The sequence below is a fragment of the Antechinus flavipes genome, chromosome 1 (assembly GCF_016432865.1).
Source record: "Antechinus flavipes isolate AdamAnt ecotype Samford, QLD, Australia chromosome 1, AdamAnt_v2, whole genome shotgun sequence".
In the NCBI taxonomy this organism is placed as follows: Eukaryota; Metazoa; Chordata; class Mammalia; order Dasyuromorphia; family Dasyuridae; genus Antechinus; species Antechinus flavipes.
The window spans coordinates 712,722,251-712,749,591 of NC_067398.1; the positions used below are offsets into that span (position 1 = coordinate 712,722,251).

General features: G+C 55.6%; 2 protein-coding genes and 1 long non-coding RNA gene across 3 annotated transcripts in view; 2 read left to right on the forward strand and 1 right to left on the reverse strand.

The window, feature by feature from the left end:
- MN1 (MN1 proto-oncogene, transcriptional regulator) overlaps positions 1–5,127 on the reverse strand; it is a 62,050-nt gene extending 56,923 nt beyond the window's left edge. Inside the window, 3 exon segments of the mRNA XM_051973036.1 lie at positions 1,134–2,810; positions 2,813–3,475; positions 3,478–5,127. Of these exon segments, the coding sequence (XP_051828996.1) occupies positions 1,134–2,810; positions 2,813–3,475; positions 3,478–5,044 (3,907 nt within the window). The 5' untranslated portion in view covers positions 5,045–5,127.
- An 11,206-nt stretch (positions 5,128–16,333) lies between these two features.
- On the forward strand, positions 16,334–17,755 carry LOC127548671 (YLP motif-containing protein 1-like). The gene is made up of 3 exons (XM_051976180.1): positions 16,334–16,395; positions 16,588–16,994; positions 17,436–17,755. Exons 1-3 carry the CDS (start codon positions 16,334–16,336, stop codon positions 17,465–17,467), a joined length of 501 nt encoding a protein of 166 aa, XP_051832140.1. The 3' UTR covers positions 17,468–17,755.
- An 867-nt stretch (positions 17,756–18,622) lies between these two features.
- On the forward strand, positions 18,623–25,212 carry LOC127545629 (uncharacterized). Its single transcript, XR_007949698.1, has 2 exons — positions 18,623–23,575; positions 24,035–25,212. It is a non-coding gene; the product is annotated as an uncharacterized LOC127545629 (long non-coding RNA).
- Positions 25,213–27,341: the final 2,129 nt, after the last annotated feature.

Genomic DNA, 27,341 nt, shown 5'->3' on the forward strand with positions numbered 1-27,341 from the left:
TTCTTTTTTCTTCCCTCTTTTCCTTCCTTCTTTTCCTCCTTCCTTCTTTCCTTCTCTCCCTCCTTCCTTTCCTTTCTTCTTTTCCACTTCCCTCTTTCCCTTCCTTCTTTTCTTCCTTCCTTCTTTCCTTCTCTCCCTCCTTCCTTTCTTCTTTTTCCTTCCCTCTTTTTTTCTTTTTTCCTTCCCTCTTCCTTCTTTCCCTTTTTTCCTCTTTTCCCCTTCTTCCTTCCTCCCTTCTTTCTTTTCTTCCTCCCTCCTTTCTTCCATCCTTCCTTCCCTCCCTCCCTCCCCAGCTCAGGCCACAGATCAGGAAGCAAGATTATTATAAATGCCAGCCATTTGGGGAGGGGGGAGTTTAAGGAGGGCAGAGACGGGCTATCCGCAGCTCTTCCGGCCACAGACCCACTGCTACATTGATGGAAAAAGGCTAGAGTCTCTGCCACGACTTAGAGCAGGCGCTTGGCGGACAGTGCTACCTCACCTACGTGCAGCAGCCCCTTAACTGTTGCAAAAGTTGCTCCCGAGTTGAAAGAGGGAGGGGGAAAGGGGAGGGAGACACTCGTGCTGTCCAGCCCTGAGAGCGCGGCTCCAGCAGCCTGAGCGCTGGCCCTCTGGGGCCTGAGGACTGGGGGGCGATTTGTTTCTAACTTTCCTTGCTTCCTCATCCCCTAGCCCCCAGCCACACTCTGCACCCCTTCCTCATAGTTCCCTCCAACCACAATTCACTCCCAGGTGAGTCAGGGGGAGGGAGGAAAATCAGAGGAAATCCCTCCGAGCTAAGCGGCCTGAACAGGCTTATCTCCCCCCACACACACCCCCAGGGTAAATAAAGGAGGGTGGCCAGCCTCCACCCGAGGAGCTTAAAGGTCTACGGGGATCTCAGCGACTCCACCCCAGAGAGGGCCCCTAGGTTTGCCGGGATCCCTCCGAGGATCCCCGCTGGGAATTCTGGGAAGGCACCAGCAGGGTGCCCTCCTTCCCCTGCGGGATAGGGGCACCTGCCCTGTGGGAGGAGGGGAGGCTGCCCGGGAGAATGGCCACAAGCTAGGCCTCCCAGCCAACCCCCGAGGGAAGAACGAGCAGACGGGGTGGGGAGGGGGGAGAACAGGGAGAAGAAGGCACGCTACCTCTACCTTCTTTGCCGCCTGGATTCTGGGGCTTGGACTTCTCCCAGGGCGCCAGCGTCTTGTCATCCTCGGGACCGTCCAGCAAAGCCTTCTCTCCGGGCATGTACCAGGTGGAGCTGTGCTCGGCCATCAGGGAGTCCAGGTCTATGGTGCTCATGGCGCTCTTGACGGCCTCGGGGCAGCAAGCGCCCAGCTCGCTGTCTCCGTTCTGGCCCCCCGCGCACTCGGCCTTCTTGCCGCCGCCGCCGCCGCCGCCCCCGCCGCCCCCGCCCTTGGGCCCCAGAGGCTGGTCCTCTGAGATGCTGAACTGCTGCCGCTGCAGCTGAATCTGCGCCTGGAGGATCTCGAGCGGGTGGATCTCGTCCTGCGGGGACGTGCTGCTCGTCGGGGTGCGGACCTGCTCGAGGCCCGGCGTGCCCGGGTGGGCCGCCCCGCTGCTGCTACTCAGGCCGTAGCTGTCCGGGGTCGAGGTAGAGGTAGTGAGGAGGCCGCCCAGGCCGGGGGCCGCTTTCTGTCCGTGCTCCCCGGCGGGGCCCCGCGGCATCTTCGGGGAGCCGGTGACCAAGGGGCTGCGGCTGGCCTTGGCCAGGGCCGGGGCAGCGTTGTCGGAGCTGGACGACACCTCGTCCTCGTTGGCGTAGCCCGTGCTCACCTCGTCGGCGAAGTCCCCGACGTGCGGGGAGCTGCCCGCCGACTTGGCCCCGCTCTGGATGCCGCTGTCCAGGGACGACATGAGGTCGGCTTGGTCGCCCAACAGCAGCTCGGCCCCTTTGCCCCAAGACGGGGAGGTCAGGGCCTTGTCGTGGGGGGTGGGCGCCCCTCGCGGCTCCCCGCCCGAACTTCCGGCGGGAGGGCCCGGCGCCGCCTGCTGCCCGGGGCTCACGCCCGAGCTCCCGCTGTCCGCCGCGGCGGCGGCGGCGGAGAACTTGTCGAAGAAGGTCCCGGGACTCACGTGGCCGCTGTCCCTTTTTCTGCGGCCCCGACCCCGCCCGCCTCCCCCGGGCACCGGTTTGCCGTCGTTGCCCGACGTGGCCTCGATGGTGTAGTTGGGGGAGAGGCTGGTGCCGTCCCCTGGGGCGGGCGGGTTAGGGGGCCCCGGGGCTTTGCCGCCTCCGCCGCTGGTCCCTCCCGGGCCGCCGGGCCCCGGGCCCCCCGGGCCGGTTCCGCCGGGAAAGTAATCCGGGCCCGAACTCCCCGCGCCGCCACCGCCACCGCCGCCGCCGCCGCCGCCGCCGCTCGCCACCGCCCCGTCCGAGTCGGTCTGGCTCAGTTTCCTCTTGCTCTCGGGCTGGTTCTTCTTGTTGAAGGTCACGTTGAGGTTGGGCGCCCCGAGGCTGGCGATCATGTTTTGGCAGGCGGTGGAGAGGGCGGCCAGGCAGCTCTGGCCGAAGAGGTTGTCCTTGGAGTTGGGCTTGTTGAAGGAGCCCAGGCTCAGGGCGCCCAGCTTGCTGGCCGAAGCCCGCTGGCTGGGCTGGAAATCGGGCTGCGGAGGGTAGCTGCCGCCGCCGCCGCCGCCCCCGCCCCCGCCGCCCGGAGAGGCGCTCACGCCGGGGTTACTCAGCGGGGTGGCCTGCCGACTGGTCCCGCCGAACGGGAAGCCGGGCTGGCCGCCCAGGGGGGGCGCCGCGAAGTCCGGCGGTGGGGCTCGGCGGTCCGAAGGCGTGCTGGGCAGGCCCACCCCGCCCCGGGAGACTGCAGCTGGCCGAGGCCGCCCAGGCTGCCCCCGAACTGGGAGTGCAAGCCCGGCGAGTGGAGCGCGGGCACGTGGCCCTCGCCGGGCATCCTCAGCGACTCTTGCAATCCTAGCCCGGCCACCCCCGGTCCCCGGAAGAGCATCCCGGAGCCCCCCTGCGCCAGGCCCAGTTCGTGGGGGCTCCCGTCGGGAGGCAGGTTGGAGCCACCCAGCCTGCGAGGCAGGAGGTCTCCGGGGGGCGGAGGCGGCGGGTGGGGTCCGGGGAACCAGGCGCTCTCTTGTGCCAAGTGAGGGTTCTGCGGGTCGAAGTTCCCCATGCGTCCGGCGCCCCCGCCCCCGCCGCCGCCGGAGCCCCCGCCGCCGCCCCCGCCGCCCCCGCCGCCCTCCCGCTCAAAGTTGGCCTGGGCCAGGCTGGCCACCGGGCCCCCGTGCACCAGGCCGCCGGCCGGCCCCACGTCCCCGGGGTGGCTGAGCGGCGGCAGGCCGGGCTGGCGCAGCCGCTGCTGCTGCTGCTGTTGCTGCTGCTGCTGGGTGCGGGACGCCATCTGCTTCATCATGAGGGCCGCGTTCTGGCGTTGCTGCTGCTGCTGCTGCTGCTGTTGCTGCTGCTGCAAGGCCTGGGGGTCCGGACCGGGATGCTGCAGGGCCGGGCCCGGGGGAAGGTGTCGGGCACCGGGGGCGTGAAGTCCCCCGGCAGGCCCGGGTAGGCCGAAGGGGACAGGTGGTTGTCCAGCGCTCCGCTGTGCAGGCTCCCGTTCCACGAGGCGCAGCGGTCCACGCTCGGGGTGCCCGGGAAGTCGAACCTCGCCCTCTTGGCCACGTTCATGTAGGGGGCATCGAAGTGTTGCAGCCTCTGGTTCGGCGCCTGCGGCGGCGGCGGCGGCGGCTGCTGAGGGGCAGGGGGAGGCGGCGGGTGCTGCATGGTAAACACCGGGTCGGAATAGGGGTGCATGCTCCTGTTCTCCAGTCTGTGGATGGGGTACTCGAACTGCGCGTGCTGGTTCGGAAGAATAGGCCCGCCGTCCTGCAAGCTGCCGCCGGCCGGGGTGGCGTCCGCCTGGGGCTGCCGGGGGATGGTCGGGGGGCAAGAGTTTTGTCTGGCCAGCAAGCCGGGCTGCTGCTGCTGCTGCGGGGGCGGCGGCGGCTGGGGCTGCGGCTGGGGAGGAGGGGGCTGCGGCTGGGGCGGCTGCGGGGCCTGTTGCATTAAGGGGTGCCTGGCTGCGTTCACCCCGGGTTCCATGCCCACTGCCATTTTCCGGGCCCCTCCAAACCTCTCGAAGAACACTCCGCCGCCGTGCTGCTGCTGCGGCTGCGGCTGCGGCTGCGGCTGCTGCTGCTGCGGATGAATCTTGGACATAGCCACCAGGCCCGGGGCTCTGGGCAGGGCCGAGGCTCCGGGGAAGGCGCCCCCGGGCACCTGTCTGCCGGTCCCGTAGTGAGGCAGCTGGCCCTCGGACTCCGAGGGCGAAAACACCGGCAGATCGAAGTGTCCGGAGGGCCCGTCGCCGGGGTAATTGTATTCCAGGGACTCGACGCCCCCTTGGTTGGCCATCCTGCGGGCCTCCAGGCTGTGGGAATCGGAGCTGCTAGAGGCCGGGAGGCCGTGGAAGGAGGCCGCCCGGTTGGGGGACTGATCCAGCGGGAGGCACGGGGCGGGAACCGCGTGGCCCGAGGGGCCCGAGCTGTGGTGTTGGAACTCGGGGATGTTGCCGGGCCTCTGCTGCCCGAACCCTTCGCCCCCCTGGGTGTCCGCCATGTGCTCGTAGCCCTCAGCGAAGCCGGGCTGGTTGCCCAGGCCACCCCCGCCGCCGCCGTAGCCCAAGAGGCGGCCCCCGTGCAAGCAGGAGGCGCCGGGATCCGGGCCTGCGAAGTTGCCGCCGAAGTGGGGGTGGTGCTGGTGAGGATGGTGGCCGCCGGGGTGGCCGTGGTGAGGCTGCTGGCCGCCGAAGAAGCCGTGCACCGGCTGCGGCTGCAAGCCCCCGGCGTGCAGCTCCGAGTGGCCTCGCCCGTGGAAGGCGTAGGGCTCCCCCGCCATGCCCATGTTCATCCCCAGGAGAGGGGGCTCGCCCAGGCCGCCGATGGTCGGGTCCGCCGGCCCCCCCGCGTGGAAAGCCGGGGCTTTGAAGTGGCCGTTCATGTTCAGGCCGGGTTCGCCAAAGTTTCTGTCGCCTTGGCCAGCGTTTCTGTTATTGATCGGAGGCTCAAACTGATCCAGGCCAAACATTCTTTCGGGGGAGGGGGGAGAGGGTCAGGGGGCGGAGGAGAATCAGTAGGGCATGACAGCCTGTTTCTCCCCGCGCGCCTCCTGCCAGCAGCGAGCTGTGCCCCCGGGACCGGCACTCCGAGGCGGCTCGGGGCGCGCTCAACTGGGGGAAGGCGCAGCGCGCGCCAGCCGCCTCGCCCTGGGGCCGGATCCTGGGCCGGGGGCCGGGGACACCGCGGGGGGGGAGGTGGGGCGGGGAGGGCGGGGGCTGGGGGGTCTCCGCTCCTCACCCAAGATACTGCCTCAGCTCCAATCCCGCGTGCAGGGCTCACATCTTGCAGAGCGGTAAGGCCTCTAGGGGGAGAGCAGCCGGCCACATGCCCCGGGCGGTTCGCACGGAGACGCGTGGGTCCCGGGAGGGGGGAAAGGGGGACGGGGAAGGGGCGGGGGAGCCGGCCCCGGGGCCGCGGCGGCTCGGCTTGGGGGGCTATCGGGGCCCGGGCCGGGGACGAAAAGTAAAGTGGGGCAGAAGGGGAAAGGGGGAGGGGAGAAAAGGCGATCACCTTCTCAAGTCCAAACGGCTCGGGCTCCGGAGAGATGCCGCCCGCAAGCCTGGAGCGCCAGCCGAAGGGCCCCGCCAAGGGAAGTCATTCAGGGCAGGCTAGCGCCGGAGGACGGAAGGGCCCCCTCCCGGAGTCTCCGTCGCTCCCGCTGTCCAAATATTCGCTGGCCCGGCTGGCTCGGAGCCGCCCCCCACCCCCCACTCTCCCGCAGACAGCGCGTTCCAAGCAGCCTCCGTTCTAGGGGATCCGGGTGTTGGAGGCTCCGCTCCGCATGGCGAACGTAGGGGCCCCCGAGCCGGGTTCGCTGCAGAGCTGGGGACGTGCCGAGGGAGTCCCGCACCTGGGGCCGGAGCTTCGGGGCTGCCGGCTCTGCGGACCGCCGGGCTCGGGGACGGACCCGAGGCGTTGGGCTGGGGGCCACGGGCGGACGTCCGGACGCCTTCCCCTCCGCGGGACCGGGCGCCCCCGGCTCCGAGCCGGCGGGGCGAGCGCCTTGCCGCGCTCAGACGCTCCGGGTGCCGGACAGCTCGGCCGCCTCGCCTCCTTCCCCTTCCGTCCTGAGATCGCTTCGCTCGCTCCCCTTCCTTTTCTCGACCGCTGGTTCGGGGCTCGGAGTTTGGCTGCACTCGCTCGCTCGGCTCCCCGCTCCGGCTGCTGAGGGGAGGGGGAGAGGTTGGTTCTTGGGCTCTGCGCTGCCCGGCCTCTGCCCCGAGGTGCTTCCGAGCCTCCACTCCCCCTTTCGGACTGGGGAGGGGGGAAAAGGGAGGGTTGAGGACGGGTGGGAGGCACAGACCCGAAGAGGGGGGCTGTGGCGCTCTGTGCTCCTCTCTCTGGGCTCAGGGGAAGGGAGGAATCTAGGGCCTTCGCTCCCCTCTCCCGGCTGGGGGCGGGGGGGGAGGCCTCGGTGTGGGGCGCTCCGAGGGTCTCCCTCCGCTCCCCTCTCTCTGTCTCTGTCTCTCGCCCTGCGCTCGGGAACCAGCAACAAGTTTTGCATTTCAGCAATCAATTTCAGCCATTAGGTCTGCGCCAATCAGCGGGACGCGAGCTCCGGGCCCGGGGCGGGGCTCACTCTTAAGGTGGTCCGGAGCTGAGGCCGGGTAGCCAGCCCCCGCAGAGAGCCGGTGCTTCCCCCCATACATCCCACCCCTAACCAACCCCCCCCCAGTCACTGCCAGTATCCCCAGTGCCCTCGGCACCTCGGGCCTCGGGGTCCGGGGTGGGGGGTGGGGGTGACCAGGGAGCTAGGATGGGGGGTGGGGGGAAGGGGAGAGAGTGAAAGCAGGGGACTTACGGGAGGAAGAAGGAGGGAGAGCGGGGCTTTGTTCGATTTCCCGTGCAGTGCCCCCCACCCCCTGCCCCTCGTCTCCTCCCCACCGCCACTGATCCGGAGAGGGACTCACCGGGCTGGCTGGGAGCGGGGAGGGGGCCCGGGAGGGCTAGAGGTGGGGAGGTGGGCGGTGGTTCGGGCCGAGTGGTGCGGGACGCCTAGACAATGGGGTCGGGAGGCGAAACCCCGGGACTGGCCTCGGAAAGTCGCCAAGTGGCGGCTAGGAGCGAACCGCCAGCGCAGGCCGGCGCTCCTCCCGGGAAATAAGGCGCGGGGCTGTAGCCCCGGGCGACCCCGAGGTCCCGAACCTAGAGCGGAGCCGACCCAGCTGCGAGCGCCCAGCTCAACTTAGCCAGTCCGGCTGGGGCGGGGACGCATTTTCCCGAGCCAAGACGACTACCGAGGCAGCAGCCGGGGAGGGGGGGAGGGGAGATCGGGGGGAAGGCGTGGGAGTATTGCAGAGAAACACTTGAAGTTTGGGTGCCCGGGATCCCCCGACCCCTTCACGGGGCGGACAAAATCGCCGCGGCCTCGGGATCCCTCCCGGTGACTCGCTGGCCCGCGGCACTAGAAGGAGCGGCCCCTTCGGGTTCGGCAGCCCTGACGCGGACTGCGGGGGGAAGAGGAAAAGGGGGGAGGACTGGCTGGGCCAGGGCCGCGCGGTGCTCGGCGAGCCCTCCGGAGCACCCGGGTCCCCGCCACGGCCCGGCCTCCGGCCGCGCGGCCCCCGGCCCAAAGGCGCAAAGTTGGGGCCTGCTGCCCCCACGGCGTCCTTAGCGCTCCCGAGCAGTCTCTAGTGCCGCGAACCGGGCTTGTGCTCCGGGTCCGGAGGCTGGCCGAGGCGAGGCCTCCTTAAGAGCTCAATTAGTCCAGAGGGGCTAAGCAGTGGAATTGGGTTGTGATACCAGAATCAATAGGTGTAATTTAATATCTTCTCTGCTCTTTATGAAATATTTATCCCAATAATCTTAGTTAAAATGTTTAGCTCTTCTTGATCTCCACTGGGGCTGAAGGCTGCCCTGAAGTCAGTGGTTGGAGGTGATAGGGTGGGGAGGGGGGATGGGAGGGGGAGAGAGAGAGAGAGAGAGAGAGGAGGGAGGGAGGGAAAATCCTCCTTGCCGAAGATAGCAGCAGCGGGCTCTGTCCCTACGACGCTCACATCCCTGGAAAACTTCTCTTGAAATGCCCCCCGATCGCCATTCCACTTCAATCCAAATTGAGGCTGGGGTATCAACCCCCCCCCGCGTCCCCGCCACCCGCTGAGCCCCGAAGGCTTTCTCTTTCCAGTCCGCCCCGTGCGTGCCACCCGAGCCTCCAAAACCCAGGCGGCTCCGGAGCCCAGTCGGGTCCCACACGAGCGGCGCGCACCCGGCCTCGGGGGGATCCCCAGGCCCCCTGCCCCGGAAATAGAGAGGGCCGGGGTCGGAGCTGCCCGGACGCCTAGCGCCGGAGGCTAACTTTGTGGCATTCCCCACCAGAAGCTAGGCCTCACAGCCCCCTGGGTTTCCTAGGAGAAAGGCTTTGGGGGGCCCGGCAGGGAAGAAGGGGCGCTCGGTTTTACGACCCGAGGGGAAGAGAATAAGCGAAGGCCGGAGCTCAGCTCAAGTTCCGGGGGTTCGTGAGCGTCCAGAAGGGTGGCTTTAGTCCTCCTCCCCCCACCCCCCGAAACTAAAAATGAAAACCAGCCCGCACCCCCAAAATGAGCTCCATAAATAAATGGCCAGAAGAAGAATTTGTCCTGGGCGGCAGAGTTTTAAAAGGATTTTTTTTTTTTTTTTGCAGGATCAGGATGTTGAGCTGTGATTAAATATTGATTTTATGTAATTAGTTTTCATGTGAACTATCCTCCTTGCTGATGGCTTAGAGATTTCAGAACCGGGAAAGAAAAGGAATCGGACGTGGAAGTTATTCGTTAGCGTGCTGACAGGGGAACCGGCCTGGGCGCAGGAGAGCGCCGGGGTGGGAGGGAGGAGCTATGCGGGCCCAGGGAAACCGAGATAAAGGGACTGGCTCGCGGCCGGCGGCGCTAAGGCCCACCTTCCCGCCCCTCTGCCCCTCCCCCCGCCCGGCCTGGCAGCCCCGTTAGTGTCCCAGAACGCGAGCCGGGAACGAGAATCCGAGCGACCCAGAAGGCGGGTCGGACAGAACCCGGGAGAGGGGGAGGGGAGGGGATGAGTGCGATTCCACTCTGTGTGTGTGTGTGTGTGTGTGTGGATGCGCGCGCGCGTGTGTACGTGCACAAGGGCCTCTGACAGGCTGGGCGCAAATGGTGGCCACATGCCCCATGCCCGAGCCCCAGTGCCCAAGTCTGTCTGTGTCTGCGGAATGCGCCAGGCTCGGGAAAGACGTGTGTGAGCGCGTCTCCGTCAGGTGTGTGTGGCCGTCTCTCCCCGCGTAGGGGGAGCGAGAGGGAGGATCTCGGGGCTCTCGGGGGACAGAGGCCCGAGCTGAGCGCCCACGCCTGCCGGCCGGACTGAGCAAATGTAGCCACGAGAGTCCCAGGGCTGGCCCGAAGTGGGGTCCCCCCTCCCCAGAACGTAGTTCGAACATTAGAGCCCGGGAATCCGGAGGTGTGTGTCCTGAAGGACCCTGGACCAAAGTCTTGCCATCTGTCCGCACCATCAGAGCACCTCGAGATCTTTGGGTGTGGCCTCCCTGGGCTCCCGAGGGCCTCCCTGACCCCTGAGAAAGCGGGAGCGTGAAAGCCTGTCACAGCAAGCCGCGGGTAGGCTTCCATCGGGGAGACATTGTTATACGGCCTGTCACAAGGCGCCGGTCTCTTCTTCCTAAGCTCGAGGGGGAGCTTCTTACACTCTGGTCTGTCACAGAGACCCGGGTGAGCACTGGGGAGCAGAGCCTCCGTGGGGGGAAAGGGGGGAGGGGAAAAGGAGAAAGCTGGGGAGGCAGGGAAAGGTACAGAGATGAGCGTCGGGGGGGGGGGGGGGTGCTGTTGCTCTGGCTGCATTGCTGGCGGATGGATTGTATGGAGAGTGAGGTTAGGGCGGCCGAAACTAGGAAAAGGCGTGTTGTGTGTGACAGAGTCCAGGCGCTGCTAAGAAGAGATGAGCGCCCTGTTAGGGAGTGTTAGGCGTGTGGTGGCCGCGGTGTGGGTTGCTTACGGCTGTCGGTAAGGGCTGTGCTAAGCTGGTGTCCGTAGTGTGTGAGGGAGGACTTGGGGGGCGAGGGAGAACTTGGGGCGCGAGGGAGGACTTGGGGCACGAGGGAGGACTTGGGGCACCAGGGAGGACTTGGGGCACGAGGGAGGGGCTGTCTGCATTGGTTAGGAGGGTTAAGGTGCTGTGTGGGCAAGAGCTGCATTAAGTGGGCATGGGCAAGTTTTGTGTGGGTAGGGGGCTCTGTGTGTATTAGGAAGGATTGTGTGAAAAGGGAATGGAAAGGGTAAGAGATGTGTCTATCTGGGGAGATAGTGTGGGCTTCTCATTGGAGTGTAAGAAATGGGGTGTTAGGGAGCGTGTGTTTGTTAGCAGGGCCTAAGCGTGTTTGTGTGTGTGAGAGAGATCTTGTGTGTCAGGAAGGGAGAATGTTGGTAGGAGTGTGTGGAGGAGAAGGCTTGGGTGCTGTTAAAAGGTGTGTGTGTGTGTGTGTGTGTGTGTGTGTGTCCGCCCGCCCTTGCTTGTTCAGCCACGGAGCTGGCTGAGATTTCTTTGGAACGGACACAGTGCCCCCTAGTGCCCAAACGAATCCCCACTTTAAGCTGGGGGATACCCACCCGGAGCTGGCTGCTTCCTAGGGCTTCTGGGAGCGGGGCCTGCCACTAACTTGCCCATGGCACGATGGGGCAGGGGGGGCACAGGGTGCTTGGGGCAAGAGGAAGAAGAGGAGGCTGCTTAGACTCGGACGGTGCCTTCTTCCTCTCTCCCCAGGCCATAGGAATGAGAGGGGAGGGAGAAGCACTACTGGCTCCAGGCCCCCAGCCCGGATGGACCCCCTGCTGGTTCCCCTGCTTACAGCCAGAGCTAGCCCCTGAGCTAGGAAGCAGATGCATACAGCAGGCAGTTGGGATCTGAGAATCATAGATTTTAGGCTTCTAGGAGGAGCCTCATCAATCCGTGGGTTTTTAACTAAAGAAAATGAGCTCCGGAGAGGTTATTAATGACTTGCCCAATGTCACACAGCTGGTAAGTCAATCAACATTTATTAAGTGCCTACTGTGTACCAGATGAGGTCGACTTTGAACTCCATTTTTCCTGATTCCAAGTGCAGAACTTTAAACCAGTGTAACATCCTCCAAGGGACTGGTTCTTTGTATTTGCTTTCCCAATAGGCTCCTAAAAATGCTTATGGATTACCTGATTGATGGGTTGATAGCTCCAGTTTTTTATCCAAGCCTGAAGGCCCAGTACCTCCCAGACTGACTTCTTCCCCCCCCCCCATCCAAAAAAAATAAATAAATAAAAGCTAGCTTTGAGCAAAACATTTAATAAGCATTTATTAAAAGCCCACTGTGTACCCCAAGGGGCTGTTGGGTAACACTGGGTTTAGAGCCTCAGACCTGAAGTCGGGGAAACCTGAGTTCAAATGAGACCTCAGATACTTTACTGATTGTATGATCCTGGGAAAGTCCCTTAACTCTGCCTCAGTGCCTCAAGATGAGCTGGTGAGGAAAATGGCAAACCACTCCAGCATCTCTGCCGAGAAAACTCCAAATGAGGTCTCAAAGAGTAGGAGACAGCTGAAACATTTGAATTTGTACCACAGACTGTGCTAGACACAGGCTACAAGAAAATACCCCCCAAAACCACCTGTCCCTGCCCCCAGGAGTTCAGGGGTTACAGAAATAAGGAGGCAGAAACTGCCCGTGTGTGAAGGAAGGCAGGCTCGTGTGTGTGTGTGTGTGTGTGTGTGTGTGTGTGTGTGTGTATCTGCATCAGACCCCTGATTTCAGTCATGTAAACCACTTTAAGATAAACGGTTCTTCTCCCATAGGCACCTGCTCTGTACCTTTGAGCCAAACAAGTGCCGCCTCAGTATCCAGAGCTTCAAGTGATTTGCCCCGTCTCCCAGTTCGAGGCAGGCCCTTTCTCCCCGGGGGAGCAGGTCTCTCTCCACTACTCGGATTCGAAAACCTGGGTTATGGGCCTGGCTTTGCTCCTAGCAGACAGTTTGCCTCCTTCCAAGAAAATTATGCTTCTTAGAGCACTTTACAGTTTACAAATATCAGCTCGTGTGATTCTCACAACAAGCCTGTGAGGCAGGTGTTATTATTAGCCCGATTTTTACAAATGCTGAGTGAAGCTGGGAGAAACTAAGAGAGATACCCAGCTATTGAGTGATGACAGATTTGAACTCAGAGCTTCCTGACTCCGTGTGTCTCTATGTGTAACACACTGACCCTTCCCCGCAACCAATGTGAGCCGGAGACAGCAAGAAAGCACCCAGCTGGAGAGCCAGATGAACTTCACTCCGGCATCCTGCTGAGACAGATATAGAGACTCTAGGCGGGGAAAGACTGAAGAGTTGGAGTCACCCCAAAGGGGAAGGGACTGAATGCCTGGAGAGGGGGCTGAATCCCTGGGTAGGGGGCTGAATCCCTGGTTAGGGGGCTGAATGCCTGGGGAGGGGGATGAATCCCTGGGGAGGGGGCTGAATCCCTGGGGAGGGGGCTGAATCCCTGGGGAGGGGGCTGAATCCCTGGTTAGGGGGCTGAATGCCTGGGGAGGGGGATGAATCCCTGGGGAGGGGGCTGAATCCCTGGGGAGGGGGCTGAATCCCTGGGGAGGGGGCTGAATCTCTTGGTAGGGGGCTCCCTTCCTCTCCAGAGGCCTTTAGACAAAGGCTGGGTGAACCCATAGGGATGTTGCCAAGAGGATTCTAGTCCTTATAATGATCAGACTAAGGACTGTTCTGCATATTACTACAATGCATTGTCTATAAAATCAATTGATGAGCATTTATTAAGCATTTGCTGTATGCCAGGCACAGTGCTAGGCACTGGAATTACAAAGACAAAAGAGACAACATGTGCATACAATAAACGCAAGAGTAAACCAAGTAATTTGAAGGTAAGGGGTATTCTTGGTGACAAAGAATAGAACAAGAGGAACATCGGCAACAATGTCATCAGAGACACCACAAAAGAGGTCGTGTAGAAAATTCAAGAGACAAATAATGGAGATTCCCACATGGCAGGCCATTGGTATCCCCCAAACACTCATCACTCTAGAGGAAGTCCACAACCCAATGGAGCGATCCATCATGGAGGATTTGCAAGACCCCTTAGACAAGAGTCCCTCAAGTTGGGCTGGATGGTATAGAGAGGAAGGCCCCCATTGTGAGCTCAGAGACCAATAGAAATACAAGTTGGATTCAATGGACGCCCACCTCCTTCCCCCACCAAGTCCAAGTTCCTATAATTTCTCATTTCTTCTCATTCCCGTGAGAAATTCTCTTGCAATTGTAGGTTCTCTAGAAGGGAACAACTAAACAACCTCAAAAGAAGGGCAGAGACTAAATCACTTACCCAAGGCTACATTGTTAGCAAGTGGGTGATCTACTTTTCTGACTCAATAAGTGACTTCTCTGAGTCTCCACTTCCCATCTGCAAAGAGAGGATCAGGAACCCAATGGTCACTAGGTTCTTTTCCATTTCTTCAGTTTCTTCAGTTTCTGTTGGCCTATCCCATGCCTTGAAAGTGTCAGCAGAGGTTAGAGGAACAATGACTAGAGCTGGTTCCATGTCAGGAAACATTTCCTAATCGTCACAGCTCTCCAAAAGCAGAAAGAGCTTCCCTGGGATGGGGCGGGGGCAGGGGGGAGGGAGGATTCTCCCCACTAGAGGCCTTCTAGCAAAAGCTGGGAGTATATTTGTTGGAAACATTACAGTCTTGTTTAGGGTTCAGTTGGACTGGATGGCTCTCCCTACCCCAGGCTCTTCTGGGATTCTATTTTCCTTCCTAGAAATCACTTTACATTCACTTAGCAACCTCTTCTCCTGCCCTAAGGTCACTCAACCTGGTGAAGGCCCCAAGTTAGCTCATGTATAAAATGAAGGGGTTGGACTCTATAACCTCTAAGTTCTTTCCAGCTCTGGAGTTGGAAAATATGAATTCAAATCCTGGCTTAATAGTTGGCTTAGTGTCTGTGCCCCCATCATCATGGATAAAATAAGAGTATCGGGCTAGACCCTCCCCTTTGAGCTCCCCCAGTCAAAATCTATGATTCTATGAACAATACTCTACCATACCTCTGACCTCCACCAGTGACAGGGAGCTCACTCCCTTACCGTCCTAGGCAGACCATTCCGTTGCTGGATACCCACCAATGTTAGAAAACTATTCTGAGTTACCGGCTGCTCTCCTAGAGCTTCCTTCCCCCTTCAGTGGCACATCACTGGTCCCGATTTGGCCCCTCCGGGACCCCGGGGAATAAGCCTAATCCCTGTCACCCTTGGGATCCTCCCCCTCAGAAGGCAGGGAAGACGGGGGTCCAATTTCATTTCTCCTCAGAAAAACTGCCACTCAGGGAAAAATAATAATAATAATAAGCTTCATCCATTAAACATCACCAGTCACACAATTAGTCAGAAAATGCAAAAGTTCAGCTCAGTTCATAATTATTCAACAAACCTATTCAGAAGGATCCCTCTCTCTCTCTCTCCCTGCAGCAATCAACTCGGCGAGCTCATTACCACCAAGTCTCTGCAAAACTGGCTCCGTAAACTTTTGCTGGACCAATTATTAGCAAAAGCTCTTTTCATCACACCTTCCGCTGCAACATCCTCCCTCCCCCCCGCTCCCGCACCCTCTCTAGACTGTCAAGATGAAATCCTGCCGGGACGTTTGTCAAGACCTCTCTCTGCACGATGGGCCTAACAGCCCGTGTCACCGAGCCCAGAGCCGGCTGCTAACGACCACGAGCAGGCAGAAGGGCCCGGTTCCATGTACCTGGCTTCCGGCGGCTGTCTCGGCGAGGGCGGCAGTGGCTGGGGTGGGCCCTGGTCCCAGGGATAGGGGAGATGGAGGCCAGGACTTCCAGGGAACTGAGTTCGGGTTCTTTGTCGCCCTCACTGTGGGATCTCAGGCAAGTCCCCGGTCTAGTTGCTCTCAGCTTTCTGTTCTGTAAAATGGGGGTCTGGAAGCCAAGGACTTGGATCCACTGCTAAGCACCCAGTGACTTGGGGGAAATGACCTCAGTCTCCCCATCCTGTAAAAAGGGAGGAAGGAATTAGATGGTCTCAGAAGTCTCGTCCAACTGGACGATCATGGGGCGTGGTCCCTAGCTGTGACCTCCACCTCAGAGCGATATATCTAAGGAAGGGGGTCTTGACCTTTTGGGTCATGCTTTTAGGCCCAGGGCAGTGGTGCGTCCTAGTAATACCTGCTGAACAATCTCATGGGCTCAGAGGGAAGGGAGGAAATCAGCATTTATCAAGGGCCTGCTGAGGGCGGAGCTTCGTAAATATTACCCTGAGAAGGTGTGATCGGCATCCCCATTTGTAAAGGAAATTGAGACAGACAGAGTGGCTCGCCCAGGGTCACACAGCTGCTTAAGTGTCTGAGGCTGGATTTGAATTCAGGTCTTCCTGATTCTGGGACCTGATTCCTGAACCCCATACTGGGCTTTCTAGATGCTTGGGCATTCTGAGCTTCAGTGGCTGGCATCAATCGGTGTCCCCACGAAGTTCCGAGTCAATGCGGTGAGCTCCCTGAAGTGGGGAAGGGGACAGAGGAGGTGGCCACCAGGGGGCCTAAGGAGAGGAAATTAGCATGGGCTGAGGGGTGGGAGGAGAATGAAACAAGCTTAAGTGTCTGCCCAAAAGAAAAATAGCAGGTCATGAGTAGGTTCTGCTCTTGTAGCCTGGAATGAGAGAGAGAGAGAGAGAGAGAGAGAGAGAGAGAGAGAGAGAGAGAGAGAGAGAGAGAGAGAGAGAGAGAAGAGAGAGAGAGAGAGAAGAAAGAGAGAAAGAAAAAAGAAAAGAGAGAAAGAAAAAAGAGAGTAAGAAAAAAGAAAGAAGAAAGAGAGAGAAAGAAAGAGAGAAAGAAAGAAAGAAGAGAGAGAGAGAGAGAAAGAAAGAAAGAAAGAAAGAAAGAAAGAAAGAAAGAAGAAAGAGAAGAAAGAAAGAAAGAAAGAAAGAAAGAAAGAAGAGAAAGAGAGAAAGGAAGCAAGAAAAAGAGAGGGAGGGGGAGAGATAGAGAGAAAGAGAAAGAAGAAAGAGAAAAAGAAGGAAAGAGAGAAAGAGAAAGAAAGAGAGAGTGAAAGAAAAAAGAGAGAGAGAGAGAGAAAGGAAGCAAGAAAAAGAGAGGGAGAGGGGGAAAGAGAGAGAGGGAGGGAGGGAGGAAGGAAACAAACAAAAAGAAAGGAAGGAAGGAAGGAATTATGTTCATATATACAGCAAACTGAGTAGTAGTAGAGTGACGGGTTCATTCATTGTAACTTCACAAGAGGCTGCAGCACAGAAGGATGGGAGGACCTCCTCCATTCGAGTTTCGTCTAGACCCGCCTTTGCTGTGGCCTTGGACAAGGCATTTCACAATGCACTGACCCCAGGCACATTGCTAAGACTCCTAAGGGCTGATCATTATTCAGACCACATTTTCCCAGAGCCCCTGCCCCCAGAGTTCCTGCCCCCCAGAGTCCCTGCCCCCCAGAACCTCCTGCCCCCCAGAGCCCCTGCCCCCCAGAGCCCCTGCCCCCCAGAACCTCCTGCCCCCCAGAACCTCCTGCCCCCCAGAGCCCCTGCCCCCCAGAGTTCCTGCCCCCCAGAGCCCCTGCCCCCCAGAGCCCCTGCCCCCCAGAATCCCCACACTGAGCACCAAGAAGCTGCCCAAGGCACTGAGAGGTCAGCTGCGGAATCCAGGTGCCAGCCCCCCAGTCCTGCCCCTCCCCCTCTGGCTCTCACGAGCGCCTCTGCACTGGGCAGCTCTCGTGGACGCCGGAAACATTTGGCCCCGATTCCGCGCAGCGGGCAAATCTCCAAGGGCGTGTTCACAAGTCTTTGCCACCAGAAAGCCAGAACCCAGCGCCGGACTCTTCCTTCAAGAGAGAGAAAATCATATTTATTCCCCCTGTGCCAGGTTGATTCTACAAATAGTACCCATGATCTTCACCACAGTCCTGGGAGGTAGGTGCTGTTCTGGGCCCCATTTTATAGATATGGAAACTGAGGTGCGCAGACAGACGTGAGATCACTGGTCCAAGGTCACACATTTAAGTCACATTTGAACTTGGGTCTCCCAGTGCTCCCTCCCTAGGGCCCCTAGGAAGCCAGAGAGAAGGGTCCCTGAAGGAGGCTGGGGGGGGGAGGCAAGGAGGCAGGGCCCCCAGCTGGGGAGACAGTCCAGAGAGACCGGACCTCATCGCTCTCCAGGTCACATCCCTAACATCCACAGGGCACTTCAGCAGGGTGTCTCTTGATCCCCACCATAGCCATGTAAGTCAGGCGGTATTATTATTCCCATTTTTCAGTTGAAGAAACTGAGGCTGATAGCGGGTGACTAGTCCAGGGTAACGCAGCTAAGTAAATGTCTGGGGTTAGATTTGAACTCGCTTTCCTGATTCCCAGTGCAAGTCGCCCTGAGCCTCTCAGCTGCCTAAGTCAGCGGCCACGGACTCCTCGGCTCTCTGATGGGCTCCGTCCCGGATCTCCCACGTAGCCTGGTCGCCATATCTCATCACTGTCATCACTGACCCGACTGTTCTAGTAGCCCCCCAGTTAGTCGGTTCTGTCTCCCTTCTCCAACCCCACCTCCAAACGGTCACTAGGCTGAATTTCCTGAAGTTCGCATCTCACTGTTTTACCCCTGCTCAAGAAGCTTCGGTGACTCCCACTTGCCTTTCATTTGGAATAAAACTGCTCGATTCTTATCGAGCCGATTCGTCGGCCATTTGTCAGTCATCTCCCGCCTCCCTGCTTTTCCCTGGCTGCTCTCAGGCCCGGGACACCGGCCGGAGTCCTCGGAATCCACAGCACTCTCATTATGTCCAAGATACTCGGGGACTTAAAAGTCATTGTGTTCCATACCTTCATTTACAGACAAGGGGAGCGAGACCCCAGAAAAAGGCAGTAACAGCCCCCCCCCTTCCCGCCAAGTGGTACCGCTCCCACCTCCCCTGGTCGGGACCCAGGCTTCTGGACTTCCAGAATTGTGCTCCATGAACTTACACTGTCTTTCTTCAAGGCCCTACCGCAACGTGACCTCCTCCAGGAAGCCCCCTCTGATTCCTCCGGGCTGGACCCCAATAGGTTTAGTGGGTCCCTTCCCTGTGGCACTAGACATTCTATTGTAAGCTCTTCAGCGCCTCCTAGCGCCAGACACAGGGCTAGACACTGACAGTGAAGGAGAGAAGCAAGAGTCCCTGCCCTCAGGGATCATATTCTATTAGCGAGGGAGGATAGGGCAATGATCCCCATCTCTCCCCTCCTGCTCCCCCTCCTTCCTTCCTTCCCTCCCTTCCTCCCTCTTTTCTCTCTCTCTCTCTCTCTCTCTCTCTCTCTCTCTCTCTCTCTCTCTCTCTGTGTCAGTCTGCCTGTTTCCCTCCTTTGTCTCTGTCTCACTGTGTCTGTCTCTGTCTCTCCCTTTCTCCCCTTCCTTCTCTCTCTGTCTGTGTGTGTGTGTGTGTCTCAATCTGTGTCTCTGTGTGTGTGTCTCTCTCTGTCTCTCTGTCTCTGTCTCTCTGTGTCTGTCCATCTCTCTCTCTCTCTGTCTCTGTGTGTGTGTCTCTGTCTCTGTCTCTCTGTCTGTCTCTCTGTGTCTGTCCGTCTCTCTCTCTCTCTGTCTCTGTGTGTGTGTCTCTGTCTCTGTCTCTCTGTATCTCTCTGTCTCTCTCTCTCTGTGTCTCTCTCAGTCTCTCTGTGTCTCTCTCTGTCTCTCTCTGTCTCTGTCTCTGTCTCTCTGTTTCTCTCTGTGTCTCTCCCTTTCTGTCTATCTCTCTGTCTCTGTCTCTGTCTCTCTATTTCTCAGTCTCTCTCTTTCTCTGTCTCTGACTCTCTCTCTCTGTATGTATAAATAGATAAACAGAGTAAATGCACAGCACAGCCCTATACCCTCTATACATCACAACAAATATGCAGAGAAAGAGATGGGGAGAGACAGAGAGAGGGGGAGACAGAGGGCGAACCTCCAAGGGACTTTGGGGAGACGTGTTCTCCCAAGTGAGAGGACAAGAGAGAGCCTCCTCTAGGAGATGGTGCTGGGGCTGAGCCCTGAAGGAAAAAACAAGCATTTGGGGATTTAAATCTATTTATTTAATTATTAAATTTAATTTATTTATTTAATTTATTATTTTAATTTAATTATTAAATTTAATTATTAAATCTCAGTCATTCTAGTTTATATTATACCCAATCATTCGGCATGTTATTTATTATTTATATTTATTTTTATAAAAATGGAATGTATTTCTTTGTTGCTACTACAACAGCTTCTCCTCCTCCAAGAGGCAGAGATGAAGCGGCAGAGAATTTCAGCTGGGGGTGGGGGGAGCTCAAAAGCCAGGCTTGTACACAGGAACAAAGCTCCAGAACAGCTACCAGGGGTCCTCAAACTACGGCCCGCGGGCCAGATGCGGCAGCTGAGGACATTTATCCCCCTCCCCCAGGGCTAGGAAGTTTCTTTATTTAAAGGCCCACAAAACAAAGGTTTTGTTTTTACTCTAGTCCGACCCTCCAACAGTCTGAGGGACGGTGAGCTGGCCCCCTATTTAAAAAGTCTGAGGACCCCCGAGTCATTGCTCTGTCTGAGGGATGGCAAGAAGACTTCCATATCTGATCTCCTTTGACTCTCACAAGGACGCCCATAAGGCGTGATTATTCCCGGTCACAGGTGGAGATAAAGTGAGTCTCACGTTAAGACTTGCAACGGATTATACAATTAGCAAATGTCAAGATTTGAATTCAGCTCCCTACTCAACTCCAAGTCCTTTCCCCCACAGAGACTTGTCCGAGGTTAGCCCACAAGTCTAGTCGTGACCTTGTGTGATCTTCCCCACCACCCAACGGGAGGATCCTTAGAAAATCTAATGCCAAAATTGGAAGAGGACTCAGAACATAGAATATGGAGGGGAACAGACTTCGGTCCTAAAACATAGACTATAAGCATGGGAGAGAGCTTAGAACTTAAAACGCCAAGAGCCAGGTTATATCGTAGACCAACGAATCCCTAAATCGAACAATAACAAAAAGATGTGGGCCTGGGGATGTGGGGCGGGTTTTTGGACCGTGGCAGAAATTCGGAGAATCAAAGCAGGAGTAGGACCACTGCCCAGTAGAGAAAAGGCAGAATAGTGTAGATTCTTTTTTCTTTCTATTTTTTCCAACAAGGAAGATGAACTTTGACCTGGAAAGAGGAGGGAGCTGGTACCCAAGGTAAGAAGAGATTCATTTTGATGGATTCTAGTCACCAGGACCACTCCATTCCGGGATACTTAAGGAACTGGTAAGGACCACTATCAGTGGTCTCTGAAACTTTTATTGATTTCTAAATATGATATATTAATCACCAATTCATTAAAATTAATAATACAATGAGACACTTAGGGGAAGGCTTTCTTAATCCCCATTATTACTGAGGGTTCTCCTCTTCTAGACAATAAACAAATAATAAATAAAATAAAATAATTAATATAAATTACTAAATTAAACCAATAACGGGCTCAGTGACTAGTCCCTATCTTATATTTAACTACAAATATGTAACGGCAGATTGGTTGATTGTCTGTTTATTCTGTATCTATTTCTAATTTATTTCTCCCATTAAAATGTGCCTTCGCTCTTTGTGTTTACATCTCCGGTACCCAGAGGACCTGTACCCTAGCTAAGTAACTAGATTTCATCTTAAACCATTTCCTTTCTCCCTCCTCTCCTCTACTTGAACTCGCTGAGACCCGGTTTTCTCGGGATGACCCCGGCAACCCTTTCCGTAGCCACCGGCCGGTCCTGATGGAGAAGGGAATACGGCTCTTTGTCCCCTTCCTGGCTCTCCTTCTAGCCCCATGGCGGAGGGGCCTTGTCCAAGGTAGCCCCCGAGTTGGTACCAGAACAGGACAAAACGCAGCAGCCTCATTGGCTATTCTCCCCACTGCACCGAGCTGCACTGAGACAGAATACTTTTGGGGAGAAATGAAAGACTTCACATTTCCAACCACAGCCACTCGGGGGCATTTGACGTTTCGCAGCATAGAATTCTCGCCTTGGAACACGTCCAGAACTCTGGGCGAACGCTCCGGCTCTCCTGCCAAGGGCCCTGGGATTTCTGAGAGGTAGAAAGGGTCACGGCCTCTGTTCCAGATTCCATCCCAAAGACGACACCTCCGTGGCTTTTTCAGACGCGATGTGAAAGCGCCCGTTCCCTGGGCACGCGCACGTTGGGGAACGTTCAGCGCGGCGGACACCACTGGCCCATCTTCTCATCCTCGCCCCCCACCCCGCCCCCACTGCTTACCATTTAAATAGAGTGTCAGAGATAAAAATACGGAAGAGATCCATCTGACAAGGAGCTCCCCAGACACTCCATCGCCAAGACAAGGGCCTTGACGCCTCTGTGCCCGCCGAATCCGGAGAGGGGAGAGGGCCACGGGGAGGAAAGGGTGAGATCGGACGGTGTTATGGATGATTCAGAAACGTGGGACCAGAACAGAGCAGAACGCGGGAGTGCTGGGTTCTACTCATGGCCGAGCCACTGATTAGGCTGCACGGCCCTCGACAAGGGATCCAGTTCCTCTGGAACTTGGTTGGACGTTTGGGAGAGATGAGTTTTAAATTTCCTGTCAAGCACTGACGTTCTATACTCCCTGTCTCTGAACTGCTGTTCTACCTCTATGTATAAAGGTTAATTTTATCACAACTGTGCTGTGTTCCATAACCTAAGGACCCATTTAGCCCTACTATTCCATGTTCTAAAGTCCTTTCCTGCTCTCACAATCTTTGTTCCACATGCTAAAGCCCTTCCCATCTCTGACATTCCCAGTTCTCTCTCTCTGTCTCTCCTAGCATTGACATTCCCCGTTCTAAGGCCTTCCCAGTTTTGACATTCCCTCCTTGTTCTAAAGCTTTTTCCATCTGTGGCATTCCCTGTTCTAAGGCGTTCTCATCTCTGACATTCCCAGTTCTAAGGCCCTTCCCACCTCTGACATCCTGTGTTCCAAGGGCTTCCCAGCTCAGACATCCTATGTTCTATGGCCCTTCTCAGCTCCTACTTTCTCTGTTTAAAGTCCCTTCCGACTCTGACATTCTCCCATCTGTGTTCTAAGGACTCTCTCAGCTCTGGCCTTATTTGGTCAGTGTTCTAAGATTCCTCTCTTGATTATTGACTCCTGCGGAGAGATCTGAGAGTGACGTTCTCCCAGGGAGGTTCCGGAGTTCCATTTGTCCCATCCTCTCACAGAACCCCCCGATAAACTTCGCTCCTTTGGTTGGGCTACAGCTCCGGGGTCCAGGCCTCCATCTTCCCCTTCAGGGGTTAAGAGCCTTCTTTTCTGATGCAATTGTTGCTTTTTCAAGACCACAGGCCCGATCAGCCTGGTACAAAAGACTTGATTTAATCCCAGTTGCAGACAATTCACAATGTACTGGCTCCTGGATTTGTAGCAATGTCTGGCTATCGGGTTTCTAGCTAATATCCCCAGCATAGTCCCAGCAGAGGCCAGGAACAAAGACCTCTTTGTTATAAATATATTTTTAAAATCCCTAAAGATATTTAACAGAGCAACAGAGTTCAAACTGCTAAGTGATTCAGTTGTTATTTAATGAGCATGCTTGAAATGAAGTATAACTCCCCCGGACTTGGAGATGACCATTTATAAAGAACCTGCCCTTTCAGGCTTTATATAAATAAGGCCGGCTCCTTCTAGGGTTTAACTGGAGTTGCCCTGACTCAAGGCCTGGAGTCTCCTCGGGGAGATTTGTGGCCGTTTCCCTTGTCCCCTCCCTGCCCTGAACTGTTCCCTCCCTCCCTCCCTCCAAAGGATACCCTCCATTTCTGTACTCCCTCCTTCAATTCCAACCCATGGCCCAACCTACAGAAACCCTACTATAAATCCATGGGGAATATGGTCGCCTGGAGGACGCACCGGAAAGATGAAGAATGAGAATCGGGGCATGAGTTCTGGTCCCAGAACTCGGTGTACATGTGCCCTACGACAAGTCCCTTCATAGAACCCTCAAGCTGGGGCTGGGAGGGAGCTCCGAGGCCTTCCCGTCAGGCCCGGGGATCCACGTGGAAAGTCGGCATCAGAGAAGGGATCTGAGCGCGGGGCATCCGACCGCAAAGGGCCACCGCATCCAAAAGGATCAGATTGAATCTGCTCACGGCATCCAATAACTTGGGGTACTGATCATAGACCATCTTGGCTCCCCTAAAAAGTGCATAAGTTTCATGAATGCCAGTATTAACTCAATGTAATAACCAGTTATTAAGTATCTACTACGTCCAAGGTAAAATATTTACTACGAAAGTTTCCCCAGAATCTATGCCCCAAGATTCTTTCACATGGCAATATCCTATGTCCAGTTCCATCTGGACTCTGACATTTTTTTTCTAAGATCCCTCCTAAGTATAGCATTCTATGTTCTAAAGTTCCTCCCAGTTCTGAGATTCTCTGTTCTACATCCTCTTCCAGCTCTAACATTCCCTGTTCTAAGACCCTTCCCAACTCTAATATTCCCAGTTCTAAGACCTTCCTAGCTCTGATATCCCCTGTTCTAAGGTCTTTCTTAGTTCTGATATTCCCTATTCTAAGTCTCCTCCCACTCCTGATATTCCCTGTCCTAAAACCTTCTCAGTTCTGACGTTCCTTATTCTAAGTCCCTTTTCAGCTCTGATATTCCCTGTTCTAAAGCCTTTCCCATCTCTGACATTCCCTGTTCTAAGGCCTCTCCCAGCTCTGACATTTCCTGTTCTAAGGACTTTCCCAGCTCTGACATTCCCTATTCTAAGGCCTTTCCCAGCTCTGACATTCCCTATTCTAAGGCCTTTCCCAGCTCTGACATTCCCTGTTCTAAGGATTTTCCCAGCTCTGACATCCCCTGTTCTAAGGCTCCTCCAACTGTGATATCCCCTGTTCTAAGGCCCCTCCAATTCTGACATTCCATGTTCTAAGACCCTTCCCAACTCTAATGTTCCCAGTCTTAAGGCCCTTCCTAGCTCTGATATCCCTTGTTCTAAGGTCTTTCCTAGTTCTGATATTCCCTATTCTAAGCCCCCTCCCACTCCTGATATTCCCTGTCCTAAAACCTTCTCAGTTCTGACATTCCTTATTCTAAGTCCCCTTTCAGCTCTGACATTCCCTATTCTAAGGCCTTTCCCATCTCTGACATTCCCTATTCTAAGGCCCCTCCAACTGTGACATCCCCTGTTCTAAGGCCCTTTCCTAGCTTTCTGTGATTCTAACTTCCCATCTAGCTTGAATTTGATCATAATTTTTTATCATTTAAGAACTAGAAGATATTTTAAAGGTCATCTCGTCCAATCCTTTCAGAAACGGATGCAAAGCGGGGACGTGAGATGTCCAAGATCATATACGGTAAATTAGAGTCAGGGAGTCAAGTGATAGGAATAGGAATTCCTGAAAGCTGGAATCCTGGCAAGAATGGAGGGGCCAGGTGGGGGATGGGGAGAAGAATTCCCCCTCCAGTTTTATTCAGGATTTCCTGTCCTATAGAGTGTCAAGTTCCTGGAGAGGTGAAACTCAGGCGTCGGGCGGAGCTCCCACACATGTTCTCTGAGCTGGAGGAGCAGCAAGGACCTGAGCCACAATATGTCGGGGCAAAAAACCTGGACTTTCCTTTCACGACACCATGAGTTATTTGGGAGGCGCTGATGTGTTTGGAAGATGGTTGTCGCTCTAGTAATCTCCAGTTAATTTTCCTTCCAAAGGAAGACTTAAAAGTGGTGCTATGAGGTTGAGATCTTATTTAGGGTCCTAGGGAGAAAGGAGGACTTACCAGAGAGAGAAGAGATCTGTACTGATTCATTTGGGGCCACCGAGAATCCATTCTTTTTTTTTAAAAAAGAATTGAACTTATTGGATATATATATATATATATATATATATTTGCTAAGGCAATTGGGGTTAAGTGACTTGCCCAGAGTCACACAGCTAGGAAGTATTAAGTGTCTGAGGTCAATTTGAACGCAGGTCCTCCTGACTTCAGGGCTGGTGTTCTATCCACTGCACCACCTAGCTGCCCTTAACCTATTGGATATTTAAGAAGAAAATCAGACTGTACAAAATTGAGATCCACAGTTTTGCACACAGATAGTTCTCTCTTTTTTTAAAGAATCCATTATTAATTTTTTTTGTATTTTCCATAAGATGAAATAAAGGCTCTCCTGTCCTTGCTATTCATTGTTACCACGAATACTTATATGGAATTTAGAGAACCTTTTAGCCATCCCTGTGGAGATTAATACACAAGCTACGTTCTTTCTTTTCTTTTTTTTTTCTTTTTCTTGTTCTTTTTTTTTTTTTTTTTTTTTTTTTTTTTTTTTTTTTTTTTTTGCTGAGACAATTGGGGTTAAGTGACTTGCCCAGGATCACACAGCCAGGAAGTGTTAAGTGTCTGAGGTCAGATTTGAACTCAGGTCCTGCTGACTTCAGAGCTGGGGTTCTATCCACTGCATCACCTAGCTGCGCCCTCCCCCCCCCCCACGAGCTATATTCTGAGAGTTTTTTGCAAGGGAAACTCTGGGTGGGAGCAAAATGAATCAGAGGGATATAATTGGGAGGGGATTTCAAAATAACTGGATCATGGACCATCTTTGCTCCCCTAAAAAGTGTCTAAGTTTCATGAATGCCGATATTAACTCAATTTAATAACCAGTTATTACATATCTACCACGTCCAAGGTAACGGACCTAACATTCTGGGGTCACAAAGAAGAAAAAAATTAAATTATCTGTCCTCTAGGATCTTCCCAGGGATGCGTATAAAGATGGAGGTCCAGGGAGATTTAAAGACGTAGGGCCCCATGGGGGAGGGGAGGCAGGGGAGTAAGGGAAGACGGCATAGAAACTGAGTCTCGAAAGAAAACACAGATCCCAAGAGGAAGATGTGAGGAAAAGGACACTGCAGCCACAGAGGACAACCTATGTAGAAACAGATGGATGGGAGATAGAGTAATGGCATCAAAAAGCTGTAAAATAAGTTGGTTAAAAAGTTCGTGAAGGAAAAAAATCACAATTTTTCTTATTTATTTCTGGTGGTTCTTAGGAAAGGTCTGGGGCTACTGAGAGGCACTTAGGAAGATTTGCCCATCGATTCGTGGCTAATTCCTAGTGTTAAAACTGAGTCCGTCACTCCCAGAGAACAAAATAATAGTTATTATTATTTATTGCTATTCTTTAATAACTAGCAATTCAATAGCACTCTCCTAAGTTTGCAAAGCTTTTCCAAATATTTTTTTCCATTTGATCCTCACTAAAATCCCGGAAAGTGAGTGTTATTGTTGCCCCCATTTTATAAATGAGGAAACTGAGGTAGAAGTTGAGTCACTTGACCAGGGGCTGCCCTATTAAGCTCGAAGCAGAATTTGAACTCGGGTCTTCCTAACTCCGTTTAACTCTATCCACTGTGTCTCCCAACGCTCTCAGAATCTCCTTGGAATTTGGTCGCCATGTTGGGCTTTCTCTCCCTGGAGCACCGACTGAAACAGAGACAAGTTTAGACTTTGAATAGATCCCTAAAAATAGCTCCCTCGCCGAGTACCAGCGGCCAACGCTGGTCCAGATGGGCGGGAGCCAGAGAGAGCTCTGTCACATGACACCGGGCGAAGGACAAACCGGCTGTGGACAGGTGTCCCTTCTGCCCCTCCCACGGAGCTCCACGGCCCTCGTGTGCGGCCTGAAGTTGTACGCGCTCAGCCGCACGACCGATCACGCGGCCGAGGACCTCGTGGAGGGGGCACAGGACCTGGCCCGGAGAAGCCTTGGGTTTACATTTCAGCTCTATCGGTTACTAAGTATATGGCTCCATTCTGGTCCTTGAATGTTCCTGGACTTTATTTTCCTCATCTACAGAATGGGTAGATTGGGTTCTTTCTAGCTGTGAAATTTAGTGTCTCCATGATAAGGGACAGATGAGATGCGAAAGCACTTTGGAAAACTTCAAGCCTCCCATGAACACTAGCTAACATTATGGCAAAGACAAGGGCTCCGAGGGACCCCGGGGCAAACCCTCATTAGTTCCTTTCAGATTATAAGCCTTGAACACATCTCTTCTTGGGGATCAAACAGTTCCAGAGCTCTCGGGACTAAGAGAAGACGAACCAGTTCGTAGCGACATTAGCCACCGCTTGTCACGTCTGGCCCAGCCCTGCGACGACAAGGGGCAGCGATCGGACCCCGAGGGAAGCCCCCGTTTTAGGCGGCCATTGCCATTCCCGACAGTCCCACCTTCTTCTCAGAGTCTGGCCCACTCACCGGGCGACAGAGGTTTGGGAGAGGGTCCACGCGATCTGAGCCTTAGACTACAG

Excerpts from the sequence above, each read along its gene's own strand:
- LOC127548671 (XM_051976180.1), top strand. The coding sequence starts at position 16,334 with ATGGGAGGACCTCCTCCATTCGAGTTTCGTCTAGACCCGCCTTTGCTG. Across the intron at positions 16,396-16,587 it reads TTGCTGTGGCCTTGGACAAG|AACCTCCTGCCCCCCAGAGC; the intron begins GCATTTCACAAT and ends CCTGCCCCCCAG. Across the intron at positions 16,995-17,435 it reads CTTCACCACAGTCCTGGGAG|TGCAAGTCGCCCTGAGCCTC; the intron begins GTAGGTGCTGTT and ends CCTGATTCCCAG.